Raw genomic sequence first — 21498 nt, 5'->3', positions numbered from 1 at the left:
CAATCATTTCTACTAAATTCATTCATCTAAGTGGCAGTTCTTCTAATTGAAGTGTATATATAAAATGAACAATCAGTGTAGATAATGAACTTGAGCAAAGACAGTCTTGTGGGATTCCAAACCACCATAAGCCTTGACCCATTCATTGTCTGCCTTTTTAGAGGGCTGGGGACAGAATCATCTGGTCAGCATATGTCACCATGAATCAGAGTGCAAAGGAGTTTGCTTTCAACATCAGTTTTCCAATAGTTTATAAAAATGCAAACATTATTTAGTGTTTGTATAACACTGAATCTTTTAATCCCCTGTTCAGATTATCTTCTGAATGTTAATTTTGTTTGGCTGATTATGGGATTTCCTGTGGGTAATCCAAATTCTTGTTTGGGTCATAGATAATATCTTTTGCTTTTGTTTTAGAGGCTTAAAACACCACTGCGTCTGTTCAGTCATGCTCAAAACATATATTTTGGTACTTTGAGCTTTGAACAAAACTGAAGCACTTGTCTGTCGCACTTCCTGGTCAAATTCCAATTTCATTACTAGCATCATTCTACCAGTCTCACAAAGAAATCACATTCATAGTATTAATTGGATTGACCAGTCTCTTCACAATGTGTTGACCAAGCTACTATATTGGAGTTGACCAGCTGTGAAAGTATATGTGGGTCCTGCCTTTGCAAAACCATGCACATTAATGATCATGTGAAAAATGGGGTTCAGATTGTTCCCATGTCACTTGTAAAGCAGCATAAGGAAATCAGCACTCTGGTTACTAACTAGGGAGCAGATTTATTTCAGGAGTTCATCATATATGCCACAGATCATTTTTTTAAAAATAAAAACACAATGTTGGAAACCCTCAGCACTGGTCAAGCAGTATCTTTGGCGAGAGAAACAGAGTTAATGTTTCAAATTGATGACCTTTCACCAAAACTGAAATGTTCAACATTACTAGTTTCTCAGAAGTAGAGTTTGCTTTTGTTCATCATTTGTTTTGTTTGATTGTGTTCCTTAGTCATTTAGCTGTCTTTGTTAATTGAATATTAATTATATTGTATGCAGGCAGTGGGCATTAACTGTGGGTCTACTTGTGCTCCTAGATATAGAAATAGACAAGCTGGTTATTAGATTAGGAGGTGCATGTTTGTAATATGTAACTCTGTCAATAAATGTTTATAACAATATGTAAAGATTGGCTCCAGTTCTGTCCTTTACTTCCTGTCTTTCTGGGTTGTAACATGGTAGCAGAGAATGCTTACCTAAAGGTGAAGGTTGGAAACCTTAAAAAAAAAATCAGCCCAAACTAAAATTCTAGAGGCCAATGTGGAAAATGGCAGAAAGCAAGTTTAAAGTTCTGGATATGATTACCATGCAATGTTCTCGGAGTCTAAACCATAATTTCAGTGGAATAATTAAGTGGGTATGTGGACATTTGTCTCTACAAAAAAGAAAACAAGGTACAATCTTGTTGTCATTTCTTACAAGAAGTAAAATCAGAAGTCAGATATTTTGTGAGATGGATCCCTGTGGTGGATAATGAAGAAGATTTGAATTACTTTTTGAGCTTGTGGATGAAATCTACAAAAAATATGTTTTATTAAAAGACTGAGGCATTGTCAAAATTTGATAGATTTTGGAAAATAGATGGTCTCCATGAGAAGACTATATCATGGACTTCAACAGATTGTATGAATAAAAGATTGAGGAAATTCAATTTGAATTTAAATGACTATTGCATTAAGATGTCTCAAAAGGACAGGCAACTGGTTCCAACTGTTGCTCAGTTCTCAGGAGGAGATCTTGTTGGATTGGATGTCTGTTGTGTTTAAAAAAAAAAATCTTGGGGAAACAGTTATTTCCTTCAGCCTGCATGGAACAAAGAGACATTTAGTGCTGACACAAATAGACATTTCAATGATTGCCAGATTTCAAAATAGTCTAGAAACTTGATGCAGACATTTGCATAATAGAAGGATTAAAGATAGGCAGGAGGAGGGTGAAAGTACCTTTAGCAGATTTGACTATTACAGCAGAAAATTGGAAACAAAATAATGGGGTAATGAATTCCAGGAACGCCCAAAGACTAGTTAATTGATGCTTCCGGTGTAACTGCCCAAAGCAAAGAGGCAGAACATAAGAAATAGCAACAGGTGTAGACCAGTCGGCCCCTCGAACCTGCTCCATCATTCAATAAGATCATGGCTGATCATCTTGTGTCGATTTCGACATTCCCATTTACCCCCAATAATCTTTGATTCCTTTACCTAACAAGAATCTATCTACAACAAAAATAAAAATATCTGGAAAAACTCAGCAGGTCTAACAGCATCTGCGGAGAGGAATACAGTTAACGTTTCGAGTCTGTATGACTCTTCAACAGAAATGAGGAAAAATAGAATCTATCTACCTCTGCCTTAAAAATATTTAATGACCACAACTCCACTGCCTTCTGAGGCAGAGAGTTCCAAAGTTGCACAACCCTCAGAGAAAATATTTCTCATTGCCTTAAAAGGGTGACCCCTAATTTTAAAATAGGGTCTTTGAAAGGATACATGAAAAAGAATTCTGGGAAAGACGTTGAAGAAAATGATGAATCTGAACAAATTATACTGGCCACAAGGAGTTTTAGTCCTGTGATGAATATGTTAGCTGTGAACTCCATTAACTCTGCAGTACTAAATAGTATGTGTACTTCAACAGTATGTGGGACAGATGGTTAAGAAGTTAACATTGATAAAGGAAAACTTTCTGGCATCTTCATGATGCATGTTGATGATTTCTTGTAGGACAGTATTATGGAATTTGAGAATGTGTTCTTAATCAGATTGGAGTAAAATTTAAAATTGGGAGTCAGGCTTCTGCGATGCTTTTAAATTTATTGGTTTAGATATTAAAGTTGGTCTGGAAAACCTTTAAATGAGCAATCTTTTTAACAATGTTACTCCTGTCCCATTTAATTACGCTGTGTCATCACAGAAAGATGTTATATCTAAAGAAGAGACGGCAATTGTGAAGCTTGATTGGTCAGTTCAACTGGTTGTGGATTTGACTAGGCCAAATGCTGCTTTTGATCTTTTGGCATTAAGTATTATGATGCAACACTCTAAGTAGAGAATATTTTAAGGGAAAATAGATATTAAGAAAGTTAAATCTGAATAAATATGTCCTTAACTTCCCATCCTTAGGTGACCCAAAGAACATGAAACTGGTCACTTTTGCGATGCTTCACTTTTAGTCTTCCTGATGAGTGTCTGAATGCAGCTGGTTTCCTGATATTTCCCATGGGTGAGAATGGGAAATGTTGCCCTTTAGCATGGGAAGCTAAGACAATTTTTAAAAATATATTATAAGTACTTTGGCTACTGAAACACTGGCTTTTGTGGAGGGGGAAGTTATTCCATTAATTGTATTTCATTGTATGCAAATGGTGGGTATTAGTGGATATGGAATTTTAAATATGTTAAGTGAGGTTCTATACAATGGGCATTCTGAAGGTAATATACTCATTATATATTATCCAAGTAATCATTCATTGTGGGATAATGCACACACACTCTATGAAATGAGAGAGAGAAAAGACAATGGATTGATTGACCTTGCTACCTTAAAACAAATGCTGTAGAGAAAGTGTGGTAATTTGAGGTGTAATACACCTTTAAGAGAATGTGAGCAGATTGACCACGTTGACTACATTACCCAATTGCTGTGTAGCATGTGCTACAATGTTGATCAGTAGCTTAGAATAGGGTCTGGCTGGAGAAGCACACATTGTGTTAGTGCTCTGTTATTTGTATAAATAAACAACATGTGCTTCATCTTATATTGGTCTCTGCATCTGCAGCATATTGTTTGCCAGTTCACCCACCGGTAGATGGGTGTGAAACCATGTTCGCTGAGCAAACAGAGGAACATAATAGAAAGTAAAATTAAATGGGACGCAAGTCATCAATTTTCTGCTTGTTTTATAATAAGAGATACATATTTGAAGAAATTGCTATGCGTCCTAGAAGAGATGTATCTCACAATGTAATACTTGTACAGAAAGGGAGACCTTTGATTTTATTTGTTTTGAAATTTTGAAAGGGGGAAGTTATTGCATTAATTGTATTTCGTTGTATGCAAATGGTGGGTATTAACTATGGACTGAAATAGGAACAGACTAAAACTGTGGCTGTTGAGTTAGGAGGGGCATGTTTTTAATGTGTACCTCTCTAATTAAAAGCTTATAAAAGTTTGTAAAGATTGGTTCCAGTTCTATCCTTCAACTGGCTTCTGGGATTCTAACAGTCTCCCATGTGTGAGTGCTTATCTTTGCAGAAAGCCTATTATTTATTTGTTGGTTGCAAAAGCAGTGAAAATGACCTAAAAATATTGTGGATGAGACAGGATCTAGATGGATCTTCAAAAATGTTGATGCTGTTTGCAGCCAGAGCTAAATCTCAGAGACATTTGAGGGGCGGAGCAGTATTTCTTTCAGTGGGCTAGATGTGTGGGGCTCAGCAGACTTCCCAGACTCTTTTTGTTGTCTGTGCTGCCAGTTGGTTTTGTTCCATCTTGCTTTGAAGTGAGCTACTAATTTTGAAATTTACATGATGAGTCGTCTCTCCCTCACTGTCTCTGTTGAATCATGCAGTCCTGGCTGGTTGTTTTCTTTGTGATGCTATAAGCACCTGAGTAACCATAATTACGTGGTATCTTTGCACACCAATGATCCGATTTAATCTTTCAGTCTGACAGCATCTGCTTTGGTCCTTGAAGTTTCTTATGCAATTACAATTCCATTTTATTTTCTTGCCACCTCAACCCTCCTGCCCCAACCCCTGGGAACTTCCCCTAATTTTATCTCCTATTCTCTCAGCCCCTGACTGCTCCCTGCTCAGGGCTAATTGTAACATTCCTAGTAGTTCATCCAAGTACCCATCCTTTGAGAAGAACCCTAAACTGACTGTGCTGGCAGGCTATTGCACTGTGGGAGGCAGCACTCCATCTAATCCTGTACTCACCACACACGTGCTCCAACAGATATCGCTGTTTAACAATCAGGGCTGGAAACTCTGCCTCTGGTACTGAGGCCAGTTGGAGTGCTCCATGTGTCATAAGGAATTAGAATTGCAAAAGGCTAACCAAAGATATGACAACAAACATGAGGAAGGGGCACATTTGAACTTAAATGATTCTTGACTTTTCTCAACCTAATATGTATGAAGAATTCAGAAAAGCTCCCCTCCATGCAGTACACAAGATGTGCTGTGTTTTCAAGTAGCTGGAGTGCCAGGGGTAAGTTGAGCACAGTCCGGAATCCCAAATTTTAAATGTCTCAAAATTCTCAGGCATTATATTGCGAGACTTAGGCCTTTATCCTTTTTTTCCAGTTGGCTGCTAGCACCCTGTGCCAACATGTACTTAGTTTACTCCTTCCCCTTGTCCACATTCTTTCAATTGGACATACTTTTGACTTGCCTGGCCTGGCCATCAAGTTAACAACACCATGTTGCACCTCATGCTTGCCCATGGTATTGGTCAAAGGAGGTATAACAAAATGGTGCCCTATACTGGCCACTGAGGTGACCCTCCCTTCCTCCTCCACCCCTTTTTTTGGGGAGACCTATGTTCAGTGCTTCCCATACAACATGGAAGAGCTTAGAAACCAGGCATGAATATTTCAATCTGCATTGCGGCAGTGACCGTTCCTCAGTTCTGTAGTTAGCACTATCAGCATCAGTGTCACTCATTTGACAAGGTCACCTGTTGAGAATAATCTTGTTAAATGTCAAGACAATTTGCTATAATTTTTACAGTTTTCTGTTGTGTTGTTTACATGCATTATTTTCTGCTAAATTGGTACGTATTTAAAAACAGTATTTAGGTATCACACTCTGGTTCTGTAACTGCCAGTTCAGCTTTTTGTTATAAAGTCCCCTTGTTGGCAGTTTTCCAAGACTATAATCTAGTGAGGCTCCAGTGCAATTCCAATGGGAATTGAGCAGTGACCATGAAGCTTGAAAATAATTAGGTTGAGTTGCCCTTTAACCTGTTAATGTACCGTAACCTGCCTTTATAATGATGCTCTTAGTTATAGCTTTTTGTTTTCTGCATTTTTTACACTTGAGGCTGGAGACCATAGTGTAAAGGAAATGAAATACTGCACTATTTTGGGAACCCAAAGTCCAGTTTTAATGCAGGCAGTAACACCTGGGGCTTGAAAGAAAGCCCCCTTGAAGTGGGTGAGGACGGGGTCAGTTTACCTCCTGGTCTTCATTTTGCATTGGGTGCTGCTGACTCCTGCCTAAAGCTAGTTGGAATGAATTGATGCCCAATAAACAGGAAATTATATGGTTGCAGGTCACTGATAGAAATGGTCCCGAATTAGGGAAATGAATAGTGGCAGGGCTGATGCAATTGCATTCATAGGAGGCAGGCAGGGGACAGGGAAAACACGAGGAATGCACTGAATCACTGGCTCATAATGGAATTGTTTTCCTTTATTTTTTTAACAAAAATAATTACAGTTGATTAACTTTGGCCTCTTCTGACCCTCGATCCTGCCCGAAACACCTTTCCCTGGTGGTTTTGAGATTCGACGTTGCAAAGCTGAGACCCTGGTACCTGTGATTTTTTTTTATTTATTCATGGGATGTGGGCTTTGGTGGCTGGGCCAGCATTTATTGCCCATCCCTGGTTGCCCTTGAGAAGGTGGTGAGATGCCGCCTTGAACCACTGCAGTCCCTATGGTGTAGGTACACCCACAGTGCTGTTAGGAAAAGAGTTTCAGGATTTTGACCCAGTGACAATGAAGGAACGGTGATACATTTCCAAGTCAGGATGGTGAGTGACTTGGAGGGGAACTTCCAGGTGGTGGTATTCCCATCTATCTGCTGCCCTTGTCCTTCTAGATGGTAATGATCATGTGTTTGGAAGGTGCTGTCTAAGGAGCCATGGTGAATTCCTGCAGTGCATCTTGTAGATGGTACACACTGCTGCTATTGTGTGTTGGTGATAGAGAGAGTGAATGTTTGTGGATGTGGTGTCAATCAAGCGGACTGCTTTGTCCTGGACGGTGTCAAGCTTCTTCAGTGTTGTAGGAGCTGCAAGTGGGGAGTATTCCATCACACTCCTTGTGCCTTGTAGATGGGGTACAGGTTTTGGGGAGTTAGGAGGTGGGTTACTCGTTGCACAATTCCTAGCCTCTGACCTGCTCTTGCAGCTACAGTATTTCTATGGCTAGTTCGGTTCAGCTTCTGGTCAATGGTAACCCCTAGGATGTTGATAGTTGGGTTTCAGTGATGGTAATGCCATTGAACATCAAGGGGTGATGGTTGGATTCTCTCTTGTTGGAGATGGTCATTGCCTGACACTTGTGTGGCATTAATGTTACTTGCCACTTGTCTGTCCAAGTCTGGATATTGTCCAGGTCTTGCTGCATTTGGACATGGACTGCTTCAGTATCTGAGGAGTCGCAAATGGTGCTGAACATTGTGCAATCATCAGTAAATGTCCCCACTTCTGACTTTATGATGGAAGGAAGGTCATTGATGGAAGCAGCTGAAGATGGTTGGGCTGAGGGCACTACCCTGAGGAACTCCTGCAGTGATGACTAACCTTCAACAACCACAACCATCTTCCTTTGTGTTAAGTATGACTCCAGACAGGGGACAACTTTCCCCCAATTCCCATTGACTCCAGTTTTGCTAGGGCTCCATGATGCCACACTCGGTTAGGTGCTGCCTTGATGTCAAGGGCAGTCACTTTCGCCTCATCTAGGGAGTTCAGCTCTTTTGTCCATGTTCGAACCAAGGCTGTGATGAGGTCAGTGCTAAATGGCCATGCCAGAACCTAAACTGGGCATCAGTGAGCAGGTTATTGTTAAGCAAGTGCTGCTTGATAGCACTGTTGATGACCCCTTCCATTACTTCACTGATGATGGAGAGTAGACTGATGGGACAGTATTTGGCCAGGTTGGAATTGTCCTGCTTTTTGTACAGGACATACCTGGGCAATTTTCCACATAACCAGGTAGATGCCAGTGTTGTAGCATACTGGAACAGCTCGGCTAGGGGCGTGGCAATTTCTGGAGCACAAATCTTTAGTACTATTGCCAGAATATTGTTAGGGCCCATTGCCTTTGCAGTTTCCAGTGCCTTCAGCAGTTTCTTGATATCATGTGGAGTGAATCGAAGTGGCTGAAGACTGGCATCTGTGATGCCGGGGGCCTCCAGAGGAGGCTGAGATGGATCATCCACTTGGCATTTCTGGCTGAAGATTGTTGCAAATGCTTCAGCCTTGTCTTTTGCGCTGCTGTGCTGGGCTCTTCCATCATTGAGGATGGGGATATTAGTGAAGCCTCCTCCTCCAGTTGTTTAATTGTCCACCACCATTCACAACTGGATGTGGCAGGATTGCAGAGCTTAGACCTGACCCGTTGGTTCAGGGGTTGCTTAGCCCAGTCTATCACTTGCTGCTTATGATGTTTGGCACACAAGTAGTCTTGTGTTATAGCTTCACCAAGTAGACACCTCATTTTTAGGTATGCCTGGTGCTGCTCCTGACATGCCCTCCTGCACTCTTCATTGAACCAGGGTTCACCCCTTGGCTTGATGGCAATGGTATGATGGGGATATGCTGGGTCATGAGGTTACAGATTGTGTTTGAGTACAATTCTGCTGCTGCTGATGGCCTACAGCGCCTCATGGATACCCAGTCTTGATTTGCTAGATTTGTTTGAAATTTATCCCATTTAGCACAGTGGTAGTGCCACACAACACGATGGAGGGTATCCTCAATGTGAAGGCAGGACTTCGTTCCGACAAGGACTGTGCTGTGGTCACTCCTACCGATACTGTCATGGACAGATGCATCTGTGGCAGGCAGGTTGGTGAGGATGAAGCCAAGTATGTTTTTCCCTCTTGTTGGTTCCCTCACCACCTGCCGCAGACCCAGTCTAGCAGCTATGTATGTCATTTAGGACTTGGCCAGCTCAGTCAGTAGTGGTTTTACGGAGCCAGTCTTGGTGATGGACATTGAAATCCCCTGCCCAGAGTACATTCTGTCCTCTTGCCACTCTCAGTACTTCCTCCAAGTGATGTTCAATATGGAGGAGCACTGATTCATCAGCTGAGGGGGGGTCGTACATGGTAATCAGCAGGAGGTTTCCTTGCCCATATTTGACCCGATACCATAAGACCTCATGGGGTGCAGAGTCGATGTTAAGGACTCTTAGGGCAACTCCCTCCTGACTGTATACCACTGTGCTGCCACCTCTGCTGGGTCTGACCTGGTGATGGGGCAGGACATACCCAGAGATTGTGATGGTGCTGTCTGGGACATTATCTGTAGGATATGATTCTATGAGGATGAATATGTCAGGCTGTTGCTTGACTAGTCTGTGAGACAGCTTTCCCAATTTTGGCACTAGCCCCCAGATGTTAGTAAGGGGGACTTTGTAGGGTTGACAGGGTTGCAATTGCCGTTGTCGTTTCCAGTGCCTAGGTCGATGCCAGGTGGTCCGTCCAGTTTCATTCCTTTTTTGTGACTTTGTAATGGTTTGTTACAACTGAGTGGCTTGTTAGGCCATTTCAAAGGGCAGTTAAGAGTGAACCACATTGCTGTAGGATTGGAGTCACATGTAGGCCAGACCAGGAAAGGACGACAGATTTCTTTCCCTAAAAGACATTAGTGAACCAAATGGGTTTTTACAACAATCAACAATGGTTTCATGGTCATCATTAGATTTAATTCCAGATTGTATTGAATTCAAATTCCACTGTCTGCGATTCGAACCCAGGTTCCCAGAGCATTACCCTGGATCTCTGGATTACTAGTCCAGCAACACTACCACTACGCTATCACCTCCCCTTGTGGTATGTGATATTTAAGGTGATTTATTAAATACAAGCCAGAATGAACAACAGTGCAGTAAGTGAGGAGTTGTAGAGGTACACTTATAATCAGGCAATTTGATGGGATTCTAGAGGCACTGTCCTGAAAACCTGTACACCACTGTGGGGAATGAACCAAATTCTCTAACCTAGATTTATCATTTTGGTCTAAGCAAATCTGTACATATGCATGTGCCACACCCTTCTAATTTTCTCATTTCTTCAGAATCTTAAAGCTGGAATTTCTATCCAAGGTCAGGAAACCAAGGTCAGGACTGTTTCTCTGTCCTGAACTCACCTGATTGCTGGGGGTGGGGTGAAGTCACTGTGGGATTTTCATGGGGGCGTTCTCTTCATTATCCTATTAAGGACAGGTGGAGAGCCAGTCAGAGGCCTTCCAGCTTGAAAGAAGCAGCAGGTTGTAATGTAAGGTCAAAAAGAGAGGGAGCATTTCAAGATGGAAGTGCGTCTTCTCTAACTTCAACCCTTATATTTAAAAATAACTTTTATGGCCAGGGCATCAATGTGGGTGGGAAAATGACCCCTTTACAAGGTGACCTGTGATTGTTCCTGACCTGGGCAGGCAGGATAATCCTCTAGGCTTTTTTGCAAGCATCTAACCTGTCTCCCACAGGAGCCTGGAGGCTGACTAGCCAATCTGGCAGGGCCTGAAAATTCAGCCTTTAATACCGACACACTTATGACCTACCCAGATCTCTGGATCTGTTTCACCCGGCAATAATGAAAAAACAATTGGCTGCTGCAATGAAGGCATGCTATGATCTTAATGGATGGATGAATTAAGATGGGCTGAATGGGCTTTTTCATCTGTAATTATCTTCTGATTTTGGCTATTGTAAAAAGCATGTTCAAGATCTTTAATCAGTTCACTTGTTCTGTATTTTGACCTTGAAATCTTCTGAGCAGCATTCCAAACGATGTTATTTTCTGTACATGTCTGACTCACTGATACAATCATACTTTTCCCAGCAAATTGCACCGTCTGGATGGATTGTTTCCCAATTAAGTACCTGTGCTTTCTGAGCATAATGTGTTGCTAATCTTGGTAGGCTCTAATGCTTTATTATTATGTCTGGAACTTTTATAGAACAGCAGGAATATTTTCTCAACATTTTTATATACATGGTAAGACTGGGGGGCTAGAATTTGAACTGGGCCCCATTTTTAGGCCCAGAATTGTTACTGTGGCGAAAGCATGAACACCAACTGAGAGGCCTGAGACTGAACTGAAATTGGCCCCTTGGATCTCAGTAAATTGGGTGAACTGCTGGCACCATTTGCAGCAGCACATGAACTTAGAGTCACTGGACTTACCAGCAATAGCTCTCGGGTAAATGCCGGGGAAGCAGACAGTCTCCATTAGCATCCATCTGGAGCTTGGGAGGGACACTCCTAATCGTCTTGGCTCTACATGATTTTTAAAAAAACTTTGCGTTTCAGTGGTAAGGTTGCATCTATGCCAAACCTGAGTGGAGCAGAGTTCTTGGCCCAGGTCTGGATGCAGTCTCAGAACAGCAGCCCTATTTCTTAGTGTGTATCTGATATGGACATTAACACCCCTCATTAGTGTATGAAAAGGGTATATTTCCTGTTACTGGTGGCCTCAGTTGCCAGGAAATGGCTTTGGACAATTTTCAAGTGTTCCTGGGGCACACCATTGTCCTGCAACATTTATTCGACCCGGAAAAGGGGCACAGCAATAACCAATTTCTACCCAAGTGGTTTCTGGTTTGAAAAATCCATGTTACTGGGGTTTCTGATTTATATCAATGGTGTAGTATTTGTCAATTTCTTGCACTGTCTAATGTCCATGGAGTCCTTGACCATTTTGAATTTAATGAAGACTTGACAGGGTGGATGCTGAAATTATGTTTCTCTTTGTGGGAGAGACTAGAACCAGGGGACACAGCTTAAAGAAAGGGGTCTCCCATTTAATACAGAGATGAGGGGCCTTTTTTCTGAGGGCCATGAGTCTTTGTAATTCTCTTCCCCACACAGGGGCGAATATTTTTAAGGCTGAGTTGGGTAAATTCTTGACTAACAAGGGAGTCTCAAGTTATCAAAGGGTAGGTGGGAATGTGGAGTTGGGGCCACGATCAGATCAGCCATGGTCTTATTGAATGGCAGGGCAGGCTCGATAGGCCAAATGGCCTACTCCTGCTCCTAATTCATAAGTTCATATGGAGATATGAAACAGATGTTGTGGTTTCTCCCTCACATGTAGTCAATGGCTTATTTTTTGCATAAATTGTTTTGTACAGGCCAATATTTCATGCATTTAGTTCAGGAAACCAGAATGTGCCCAAATAAGCTCATGATCAGTGGCTGCCAGGAATATGAGGGATTTGTTCAGTGACTTGTTTCTATTCAACACAAGCTGGTGCGCCTTATTTGTTCACTTGCCTTGATGTTTTGCTCATTCATGCTATTTTTCAGAATTTACTTCCAAAATCCCCAAATTTTTGGACAGCAGAATCCACTTAAAGCATTTGTAATTCTTTAAAGGTCCCTATTTATTTATTCCATCAGATGGAAGAATTATCAATGAAAGCCCTCCTGCTATCACTGTCCCTGCTCTCAAAATCCTGAATTCTAGGCAGAGTTGAGGGCAGCTTCAGGAACAGCCTTATAATGGTCTCTGTTTATAGCTTTAATTGAACAAAACTGCTGCATGGACAAACCATTCGGTGCCTTCTGTGCTTGAACAGACCTTGTGTATTTAAAGCAACCAAGTGCATGAAATAATCAATCGTAAATATTTGAACTTAAGAGTTCTTTCTATCCCTGCCAAAACCAGCATGCTTTAACTGATGCAATCAATACAAATCGATCAAAGTGCAAATTACAGATACGTTTTACTCTCAATAATGTTTTCTCCCCAGTGTTGATTCACTGCTGTGGTATGGCTCCACCCACCATTGCCACCCTGCAAGCAATCATTTATGTTTGAGTTTTGAAAATGAGTATCAGCAACCTGATCCTTTATAAAAGCAAAAAACTGCGTATGCTGGAAATCCAAAACAAAAACAAAAATACCTGGAAAAATTCAGCAGGTCTGGCAGCATCTGTGGAGAGGAGCACAGTTAATGTTTTGAGTCCATATGACTCTTCAACAGTCATACGGACTTGAAACGTTAACTGTATTCCTCTCAGCAGATGCTGCCAGACCTGCTGAGATTTTCCAGGTATTTTTGTTTTAGCCTGGTCCTTTAGTTGGGCTAGCACCTTTGAACATTACTCTCCCTTTACCTAATGTGCACATCTGTGTGCTTTCCAGCCAGGCTAGTGACAAGTAGGGAGAACCCCAGCTGACTTCCTTTCTCTCTTGCTAATGAGAGATGGAATGATTGGGGGTGGGGGGTGGTGTGGGCATGGAAGAGAGGGGAAATGAAGACAATTGCTTTGCCCTAACTGTTTGCTTAGCTTATATTATTAGACTACGCACAAACTGACATTATTTTAGCTGTAAAGCTTAGCTTCTCGTTGGATAAGCTCACTGAGCAATCAAGAGTGTATATGTCTGTGTTGCTTTACTGCATAGAATCATTTTTCAAAACAAATTTTGGAACCCTTCTATTTTTCTTTTAATTGATGTATAAATTCGACGTAGACCGAGGACAAAAATACTTTTAAGCATGCCTGCCTCCCCTTACCCCCGCCCCACTGTATTTATCTAAAATAACAGGTGTGTGCTAAATGAAGCAAATTGTAACTTGTTTGAAGCAGTTCCTAACTGAGCAGAATTTTAATTAAGTTCGACTGACATGAAAGCTGGAGGCAGATTTAACCACACTTCTAAACAGAGCATTACTTTTCTGAAAGAAATCAAATGCTGTCTAAATGTAACGGGAGAATGCACAGTGTGATGCTTTGTTAAAACTGACAGAAAATGGAATGACTGCTGGAGTGAAAGAAAGTTCTTGGAAGGAACTGGTTACTGACCCAGTGTTAGGAAGTACTAGTTTGAATAGTCGTAAATACTACAGAATCAAGCTTAAAGGAAAAGCTCAGTAGTTGATGTGAACAAAGTTTGCTTCCACCAGTAGTGAGACTGAGCGATGTTCAGTTAATAAGCGTGAAAAATGTTCCTGTAGTTGAGGAACTCACTCCATCTAATTACTATATTAATTTGACTGACACATCTCACAATTAACAATGCTAGAAGTTGAATTTACAGGTAGGGTTGCTTAATTATGTTAAAAAGCAGCATTTTGAGTTCAGATTTGTTTCTGATCAGGTGCTGCCCTCTAGTGTTTATATTTTAAAAAATTAATTGTTGTGGCCAAGATTTCCCTTTTTCTTAAGTTTTCATCCCTCCTCTCCTCAAGCAGCTAACTCTGGTTCAGTTTAATGGACCCAGAACTCCTATAATACCGTGCCCACGTGTTAAGTCGTGATGCGTTGACTGGTAACATCTGGTTTCAGTGATTTAGTGCCAGGACAGGCACTTTCTTTACCCAAACAACAAAATATTGCAAATGCTGATAATCAAAACCAACGTCAAAGAATACCTATGAGGTCAGGTAGCATCGGTGGGGGGAAAGAGACAAGTTAACATTTTAAACATGGACCTTTATAGCTTTGTTAGCAGATTCTGAATAAGTGCACCATGATTTCTGTTGCCCCTTCAAAACTTGACTTGCCCCATACATAGTGGGAAGATTCTTCAGATGAGCTGCAGGTCTTATTGTCAAAAGTTGAAAAGGTATAGCAAAATGACTGTTGCTCTAATTTGCCATGTTCCTTTTTTTGATCTACAGTGGATTAGAGAAATCCATAGATGGTCTGAATAAGAATGCCTCTTCAGCCCAGCAATTGATCACTTTGAAAGATGTGGAGGAAGGTGCTGTTGCTCTGCGTCAGGTGGGAGAATCTCTGGCAGGTCTGAAAGGTAAGGCACTTTAATCTTCCATTAAATTTGTAAGTACTAACCAAAACAGTTTGGTAAGAAGTGATGCCCACCTACCATACCATTTGTTGCTGACCTGTATTGGCCATTATCTCTCGCTTAAAATCATCCTGTGTTTCAATTATTTCATATCCTCCCTGGCTCCTCATCCCTGCAACCTCTTGCAGCCTTACAACTTCCTGTATAATCATTCCTCTGACTCCAGCCCTTTGAATCAACTGCCTTCCTTAAATCCAGCAGAGAAAGTCATGCCTTCAGCTTCCTAACCTCCATATGCTGGAATTCCTTTTCTATCCCTCTGCCTCCTCTTCCATTGAGATCTCCCTTAAAACACACCTCTGACCCTCTGGCCACCCTTAGTAATGCCTTCACGAAATGCTTTGGGATGCTTTTCTATGTCAAAGGCACTCTATAAATGCACATTGTCAATGTCATCATTCTCTAAATTACTTGGTGTTTTAAATAGTTGAGCCACAGCATTTGGTTTTCTTCCTCTGATGTGTGCAGTTGGCAGGTTTTGTTGATGTTGTCTCCTGTTTTTTTTACACATCTTGCATTGAGGGGAAAAAAGCCTGTCAAGAATTATGGAATGTTCAAATGTCACTTTTTTTGATTTTGTTTTGTTATGTCGTTGCGAAGGTGATTGGGGGAAAATAGCTTTCATCTTGGGCTAATGACATCATGTTCCATCAGATAAAGCTGCAAGATTTCATTTTATTATATAGTACTTATAGCACAGAAACAGGTCATTCAGCCCAAAATGCAGAGTAGTTGGGGAGAGGCAACCCTTAAAGTTGAGAAGGCAGAAAAACTGCTGTAAGAAGTACCTACTTGACTTTATCCTTAGTTCAGACTGGAGGATAAAAATTAAGAGTCGCCTATGTTTCTTCTATGCGCAGAGTTTGAAATGTTTTGGTTTGTGTCTTTATCCCAGCCGAGTTCCCTACTTTGCAGAATAAAATGCGGGCAGTACTTCGTGTGGAGGTAGAAGCAGTGAAGTTCTTGAAGGAAGAGCCTCACAAGTTGGAGAGTCTACTGAAGAGAGTCAAAAGTATGACTGAAGTACTCACAGGTTTAAGAAGGTACCGTCCATCAGAACAAAATCTTAGTCTTGTACTTATTTTGTTGTTGTCACTGCTTTGCAACAAGCATTTTTGTTTTGCCTGGGAAACATCATTATTTGAACTGAGACTGTATTCATCTTGTTTATCGTGAGGGTCATGTTAACAGCTTTTATTTCATTCATTCAAGGGATGATGTGGGCAACACCGGCTAGGCCATCCCTAATTGCCCTTGAGAAGGTGGTGGTGAGCTGCCGCCTTGAACCGCTGCAATCCATGTGGTGTAGGTACGCCCACAGTGTTATTAGGAAGGGAGTTCCAGGATTTTGACCAAGCGATAGTGAAGAATGGTGATATATTTCCGAATCAGGATGGTGTGTGGCTTGGAAGGGAACTTGAAGGTCAAGGTTTCCCATGTATCTGCTGCCCTTGTCCTTCTAGGTGGTAGAGGTCACAGGTTTGGAAGGTGCTGTCGAATGAACATCATGTAGATGGCACACCTGCTGCCATTGTGCGTCGGTGGTGGAGGAAGTGAATGTTTAATAAATAAAGGGGATGTGTATTCCGAAGACTATGCATGACTACCCATCTGTACATTCTATTAAAAAGGATGTCTTCAAACATGACATTCTTTAATACTTTAAATCATTTGAAAATCTTTTTTTCATTCCCGGGATGTGGGCTTCTCCGGCTAGACCAGCATTTATTGCCACCCCTAGTTGCCCTTGAGAAGGTGGTGGTGAGATGCCTTCTTGAACCGTGGCAGCCCATGTGGTGTAGGTACCCCACAGTGCTGTTAGGAAGGGAGTTCCAGGGTTTTGACCCAACAGCAGTGAAGGAATGGCGATATATTTCCAAGTCAGGATGGTGAGTGACTTGGAGGGGAACTTCCAGGTGGTGGTGTTCCCCTGTATCTGCTGCCCTTGTCCTTCTAGATGGTAGTGGTAATGGGTTTGGAAGGTGCTGTCTTGGTGAATTCCTGCAGTGCATCTTGTAGATGATACATGCTGCTGCTACTGTGCATTGGTGGTGGAGGGAGTGAATGTTTGGATGTAGTGCCAATCAAGCGGACTGCTTTGTCCTGGATGGTGTCAAGCTCCTTAAGTGTTGTGGGAGCTGCACTCATCCAGGCTATTTAGTCCTTTATCCCAATCCCCCTCACCAAATATAGCACCTTCAGCTTCAGATCTACCCCTTTGTAGTGATGCACACTGCTATTTATCACCTTAAAAGTTCCTACCCTATTCATGGTCAGCAGTATGCTTTTGCTGATGTTGAGAATTATGTAGCTTTGGAACCTAGCTATGGAATTCTTTTGGTGAATCTTCAAATGAGATCTTCAAGACATTTGACAAGATTTATACACTTCAGGCTGTAACTATTTCCACTATTGCTGGAAACAGCAGACTTTTTCCCACCGTCAGGATGTGGGCAGATCATTCTCATCCAGTAGTTGGAATTTGTAATATAATCAGTTGTTATCGGGCAGGCTAGTGGGTTCAGGCAAGGCACAATGATAACACTGTGATTTCAGAGAACAGACAGCGCTAACATTACTGAGTTCATAGAATATACTCAGTGCTGATACCATTTTGTCGTCTGGATCATGTTTTCCTTCCCATCCCCCGACCCCCTTGGACCTGGAGCATGTTCTCTCTATATTGTTTAGCCCTCCTCCTCCCCCACTTACAGCTAATTGTAACAGGTCTGCTTACAGGTGTGGAGACAGAACCTCACGAATGGTTAGTTTTTTACTCATTCATACATTTTTAAACAAATTATCATTTGGCTTTGCACCAAACCATAGATACTGTATTGAGCACTTACTAAACTCTCTCACTTTCACTTTTGTTCACTTTCTGTCATTTACCATGACAGGCAAGATGATTGAAGAGGGCATGCTGGAATATTAAATAGATTAAACCTTCACTTACCTAACCCATGGAGGAACACATTCTCTTTGCCAGCCACTTAAATAGGTTGGGTACAATTTTTCTCAGTGTCTGTACTGTACTATGGATATACCTACACCACATGGACTGCTGAGTTTTTCCAGGTATTTTTATTTTTGTTTTTGTTTTGGATTTCCAGCATCCACAGTTTTTTGCATTTTTTTTTTCTCAGTGTCTCATTGGTTTGCATCTTAGATTTTCTTACTTTCCCTGATAATATAGTAGTAGTGCAAGACCAAAGCTGTGCTGGGAGCTTATACCACTGTTCACCTGACCCCACAATAATGACCAGCTAGCTCAGTTCATTATACTTTTGGTTAGTTTTGCCAGGACTGCAAATTTAGATCTTGGAGCTGTTAGCTGCATTAGTACAATAATTCATCTTGCTGCAATTCACTTTGCAATGCTGATTAATCCAAATGTATTTATTATATTAAATTATTCGTATAGAACTAGGAACTAATTGTTGTGTGAATAATTATCCCAGATTGCCATATTCACAGTCGCACTCCAATCATTTAAAAAAATGTCACTGGCTAGGCCAGCATTTGTTGCCCATCCCTAATTGCCCTTGAGAAGGTGTTGGTGAGACACTGCCTTGAACTGCTGTAGGTATACCCAAAGTGCTGTTAGGGAGGGAGTTCTAAGATTTTGACCCAGCAACGGCAGTGGTGTTCCCATGCATCTGCTGCCCTTGTCCTTCGAGATGGTAGATGTCGCTGGTTTGGAAGGTGCTGTCAAACAAGGCTTGATGAGTTGCTCCAGTGCACCATGTATATGGTATACACTGTGTGTGGTGATGGAGTGAATGTTTAAGGTGATGAATGGGGTGCCAGTGAAGCGGCCTGCTTTAGTCTTGGATGGTATTGAGCTGCTTGAGTGTTGTTGGATATGCACTCGTCCAGGCAAGTGGAGAGTATTCCATCACACTCCTGAGCTGCGCCTTGTAGATGGTGGACAGGCTTTGGGGAGTCAGGAGGTGAGTTGCTCACGGCAGAATTCCCAGCCTCTGAGCTGCTCTCATAGCTACAGTTTATTGTTTAATTGTGCTCCACCATTTATGACAGTCATGTGCAGAATGACAGTCATGTGCAGAATAACAGTCCGCCAATTATATGGAGAGCTGATAAACAATACACTCATTGAAACTCCAACATTTGAGTCTAAGGGGTGATTATTTTGAACTTATGGGAACCAGAAGACATAACAGTATTCCTTAAAAACAATTTTTTTGTGTTATGTAAATATTTATTGCCTCGAATGCCTATTCCTTAAAATGCTTCAATTTCTTCACAGACTTGTAACTGAAGACCTTTTGAGAGGAACAGAAACTATGCATCCAGCGCAGAAAAATACCACAGAAAATACGATCACAGTTGCAGAGTCTGAAATGCCCAAAGATGCTCCCTTGCAGGTTCAGGAGCATGCTACTCTTGTACAAGCAAATCTCCCCCAAGGTCCCCCAGGTACACTTCACGAGGCTCAGAATTCCTTGGTGAAGTCAGAGTCTCACATGGTTGTCCATCATGTCCAAAGTTCCCCTGTCGTAATTCACCAATCTCACCATTCTTCAGCATTGGTTCATCCTACCCAGAGTCCTCTTGTCATGCCCAAACAATCCCAGAATGCACCGGCCACTGTTCACCAGGTTCAGTCCTCTCCAGTTACAGTGAAATGGCCTCAGGAGTCAACAGATGGTATACCTCAAATCCAAAGTGCTCCAAGTCACCAGTTTCAGAGCTCATCATCAACTGCCCAGGCCCCTCCTGGTCAAAATCTCTTCATTGACGAAATTCATGCTGCAAGTACCAAAAAGGGCATTCACCGAAAAATGACCATTGAGGTACTCTTGAGTTTACCTTTCCATCCTAGGTGTTTTCTTGTTTATTCATAACCTAGCTGAAATATACATAAAGCTCACGATCTACTTTTAAATTTGATTACAGGCAGCGGAGAGAGAATGGGAAGAAAAAAGACAAAACATGAATCAGTACGATGAGAAGGAATTTGAGCGCCTCCTGGAGGAGGCGCAGGCAAATATGATGAAAGGAATTCCTAGCTTGGAAGTAGAACCTGAGCAGAAGCTAATTGTAAAACCAGAGGAATCGGATGGGATAAAACAACTAGGTATGCAACATCTGGTAGCAAAAAAATAGCGGGCTGAGGTGTTTTGGCTTAACCAACATCGACTCATTGATGTGTAAGTAACTGGTGATAAAAGGATTCAGTCCCGAGCAGAGAAGTTTCAAGCTGCGTTATAAATGAAAAGGTATCACTGAATAAAATTAATCTGTTTTCCTTTGATATTTAAGTTAAAATAAACCGAGATTTGAATGAGCTTGAGCAGCAGTGATGCACAGGGCACATACCAACAGAGCTGTTTATTTGTAAGTCCTTAAAGACCTGAAAAGCAACAAAAGGAAAGTATTTTAAGTTCCCTTTTAGTCTAAACTAAAGGTAATGGTTCCTGGACTTCAACCTGCCCCACTGCCTAGTTTGCGTCAGTACTGATGAGTAAGTATTTTGAGTATGACACAGTGACACATCCTGCATTGTTTCTTGCAGAGGAGGTAACACTGCCTGAACCAGGAAATGAGAAACCTATGAAATCCCCACCACCACCACCACCCCGCAGATTCTATCCACCTGGCTCTGGCCTGACAACCACAAGATCTGGAGAAGTGATATTTACTGCCAGGAAAGAAGGCAGTCCTGTTACTGTAGGTATTTGGTTCTGGGTAATAGATGGCTGTGTTAATTTAATTCTTAAAGTTCAATGAGCAAGGTGGGGAACCTCCCTGATCCATGCAAGAAATCTCAATCTGGGTGTAATGTTTCAATTGAGTTTCTATATTTCACTATAAGATATGTACTCTGAAACTTTTTTTTTCTGCTTTTCACCCCAATGATGTTTGTGAGATGTTTGAGAGGGCTAGTGTCCTTGATCCCCTACCAAGCTGCACACCCACGTCAGAAGGGTGTGGATTAGGGAGATCAAAGTTCACCTTCCACTTATGACTCCAAGTAGCTGGTTGTGCACTCCAGCCATACCCTGGGATCTCGATTCAGGGTTGTGCAAAACTAAGTGAGAGGCCTGTCGGCTTCAGCTGGTGTGGTGTTGGGACATCACCCCTTCAAATGTGCATGAAGTCTGGGAATGGCGGAAGAGGTAGAAGATCCCAACTAGTTAGTTGGACAATTGTTCAGAAGACGGAGACCAACATGGTGTGTGACTCACCCAAGGGCACAGCCATGATGCTTAGTAAGGCAATATGGCCAGTCACCTGTGAAGAATCTGGGCCCTTACACAATATAAGCCACACAGTTAGTCATGGAAAGTCATAGTCAAAGAATAAGAGATACAAACGAGCTTGGGCCCCCTACAGCTGATAGTGACAGGGAAGGGGAAGCTTTTGCCCAACAAAGTATCCAGCACATTTATGACCAAGTTGACCTAAACTCATGAGAGGTCAACATCTGAGCCTGTTACACTAAATGGACCATAGTGTTATGTCAGGCAGAAAAGCTTGATAACTGCATACAAGTGATCAATAGGAACTGCAGGACTTGGAGAAATCCTACAGTTAGAATCTGGTCAGATGGAAAAGAAGAATGATACACTTCTCCAGAGGCGAGAAACATGGGAATGGAGTAGGAATCCTAGTAAATATAAGATACAG

At 41.8% G+C, this 21498-nt stretch overlaps 1 protein-coding gene across 15 annotated transcripts in view; it reads left to right on the top strand.

The window, feature by feature from the left end:
* si:ch211-285f17.1 (sickle tail protein) overlaps window positions 1-21498 on the top strand; it is a 587788-nt gene that overhangs the window by 546706 nt on the left and 19584 nt on the right. For all 15 annotated transcript variants that reach the window (XM_041184076.1, XM_041184075.1, XM_041184090.1 and 12 more), the window contains 5 exons: window positions 14657-14787; window positions 15740-15887; window positions 19115-19661; window positions 19765-19945; window positions 20384-20538. In XM_041184076.1, the coding sequence (XP_041040010.1) occupies window positions 14657-14787; window positions 15740-15887; window positions 19115-19661; window positions 19765-19945; window positions 20384-20538 (1162 nt within the window). The remainder of the gene's footprint in view (window positions 1-14656; window positions 14788-15739; window positions 15888-19114; window positions 19662-19764; window positions 19946-20383; window positions 20539-21498) is intronic.

This window comes from Carcharodon carcharias, chromosome 3 (assembly GCF_017639515.1).
Source record: "Carcharodon carcharias isolate sCarCar2 chromosome 3, sCarCar2.pri, whole genome shotgun sequence".
NCBI classification, from domain to species: Eukaryota; Metazoa; Chordata; class Chondrichthyes; order Lamniformes; family Lamnidae; genus Carcharodon; species Carcharodon carcharias.
This window is presented reverse-complemented; position numbering and strand designations above follow the sequence as displayed.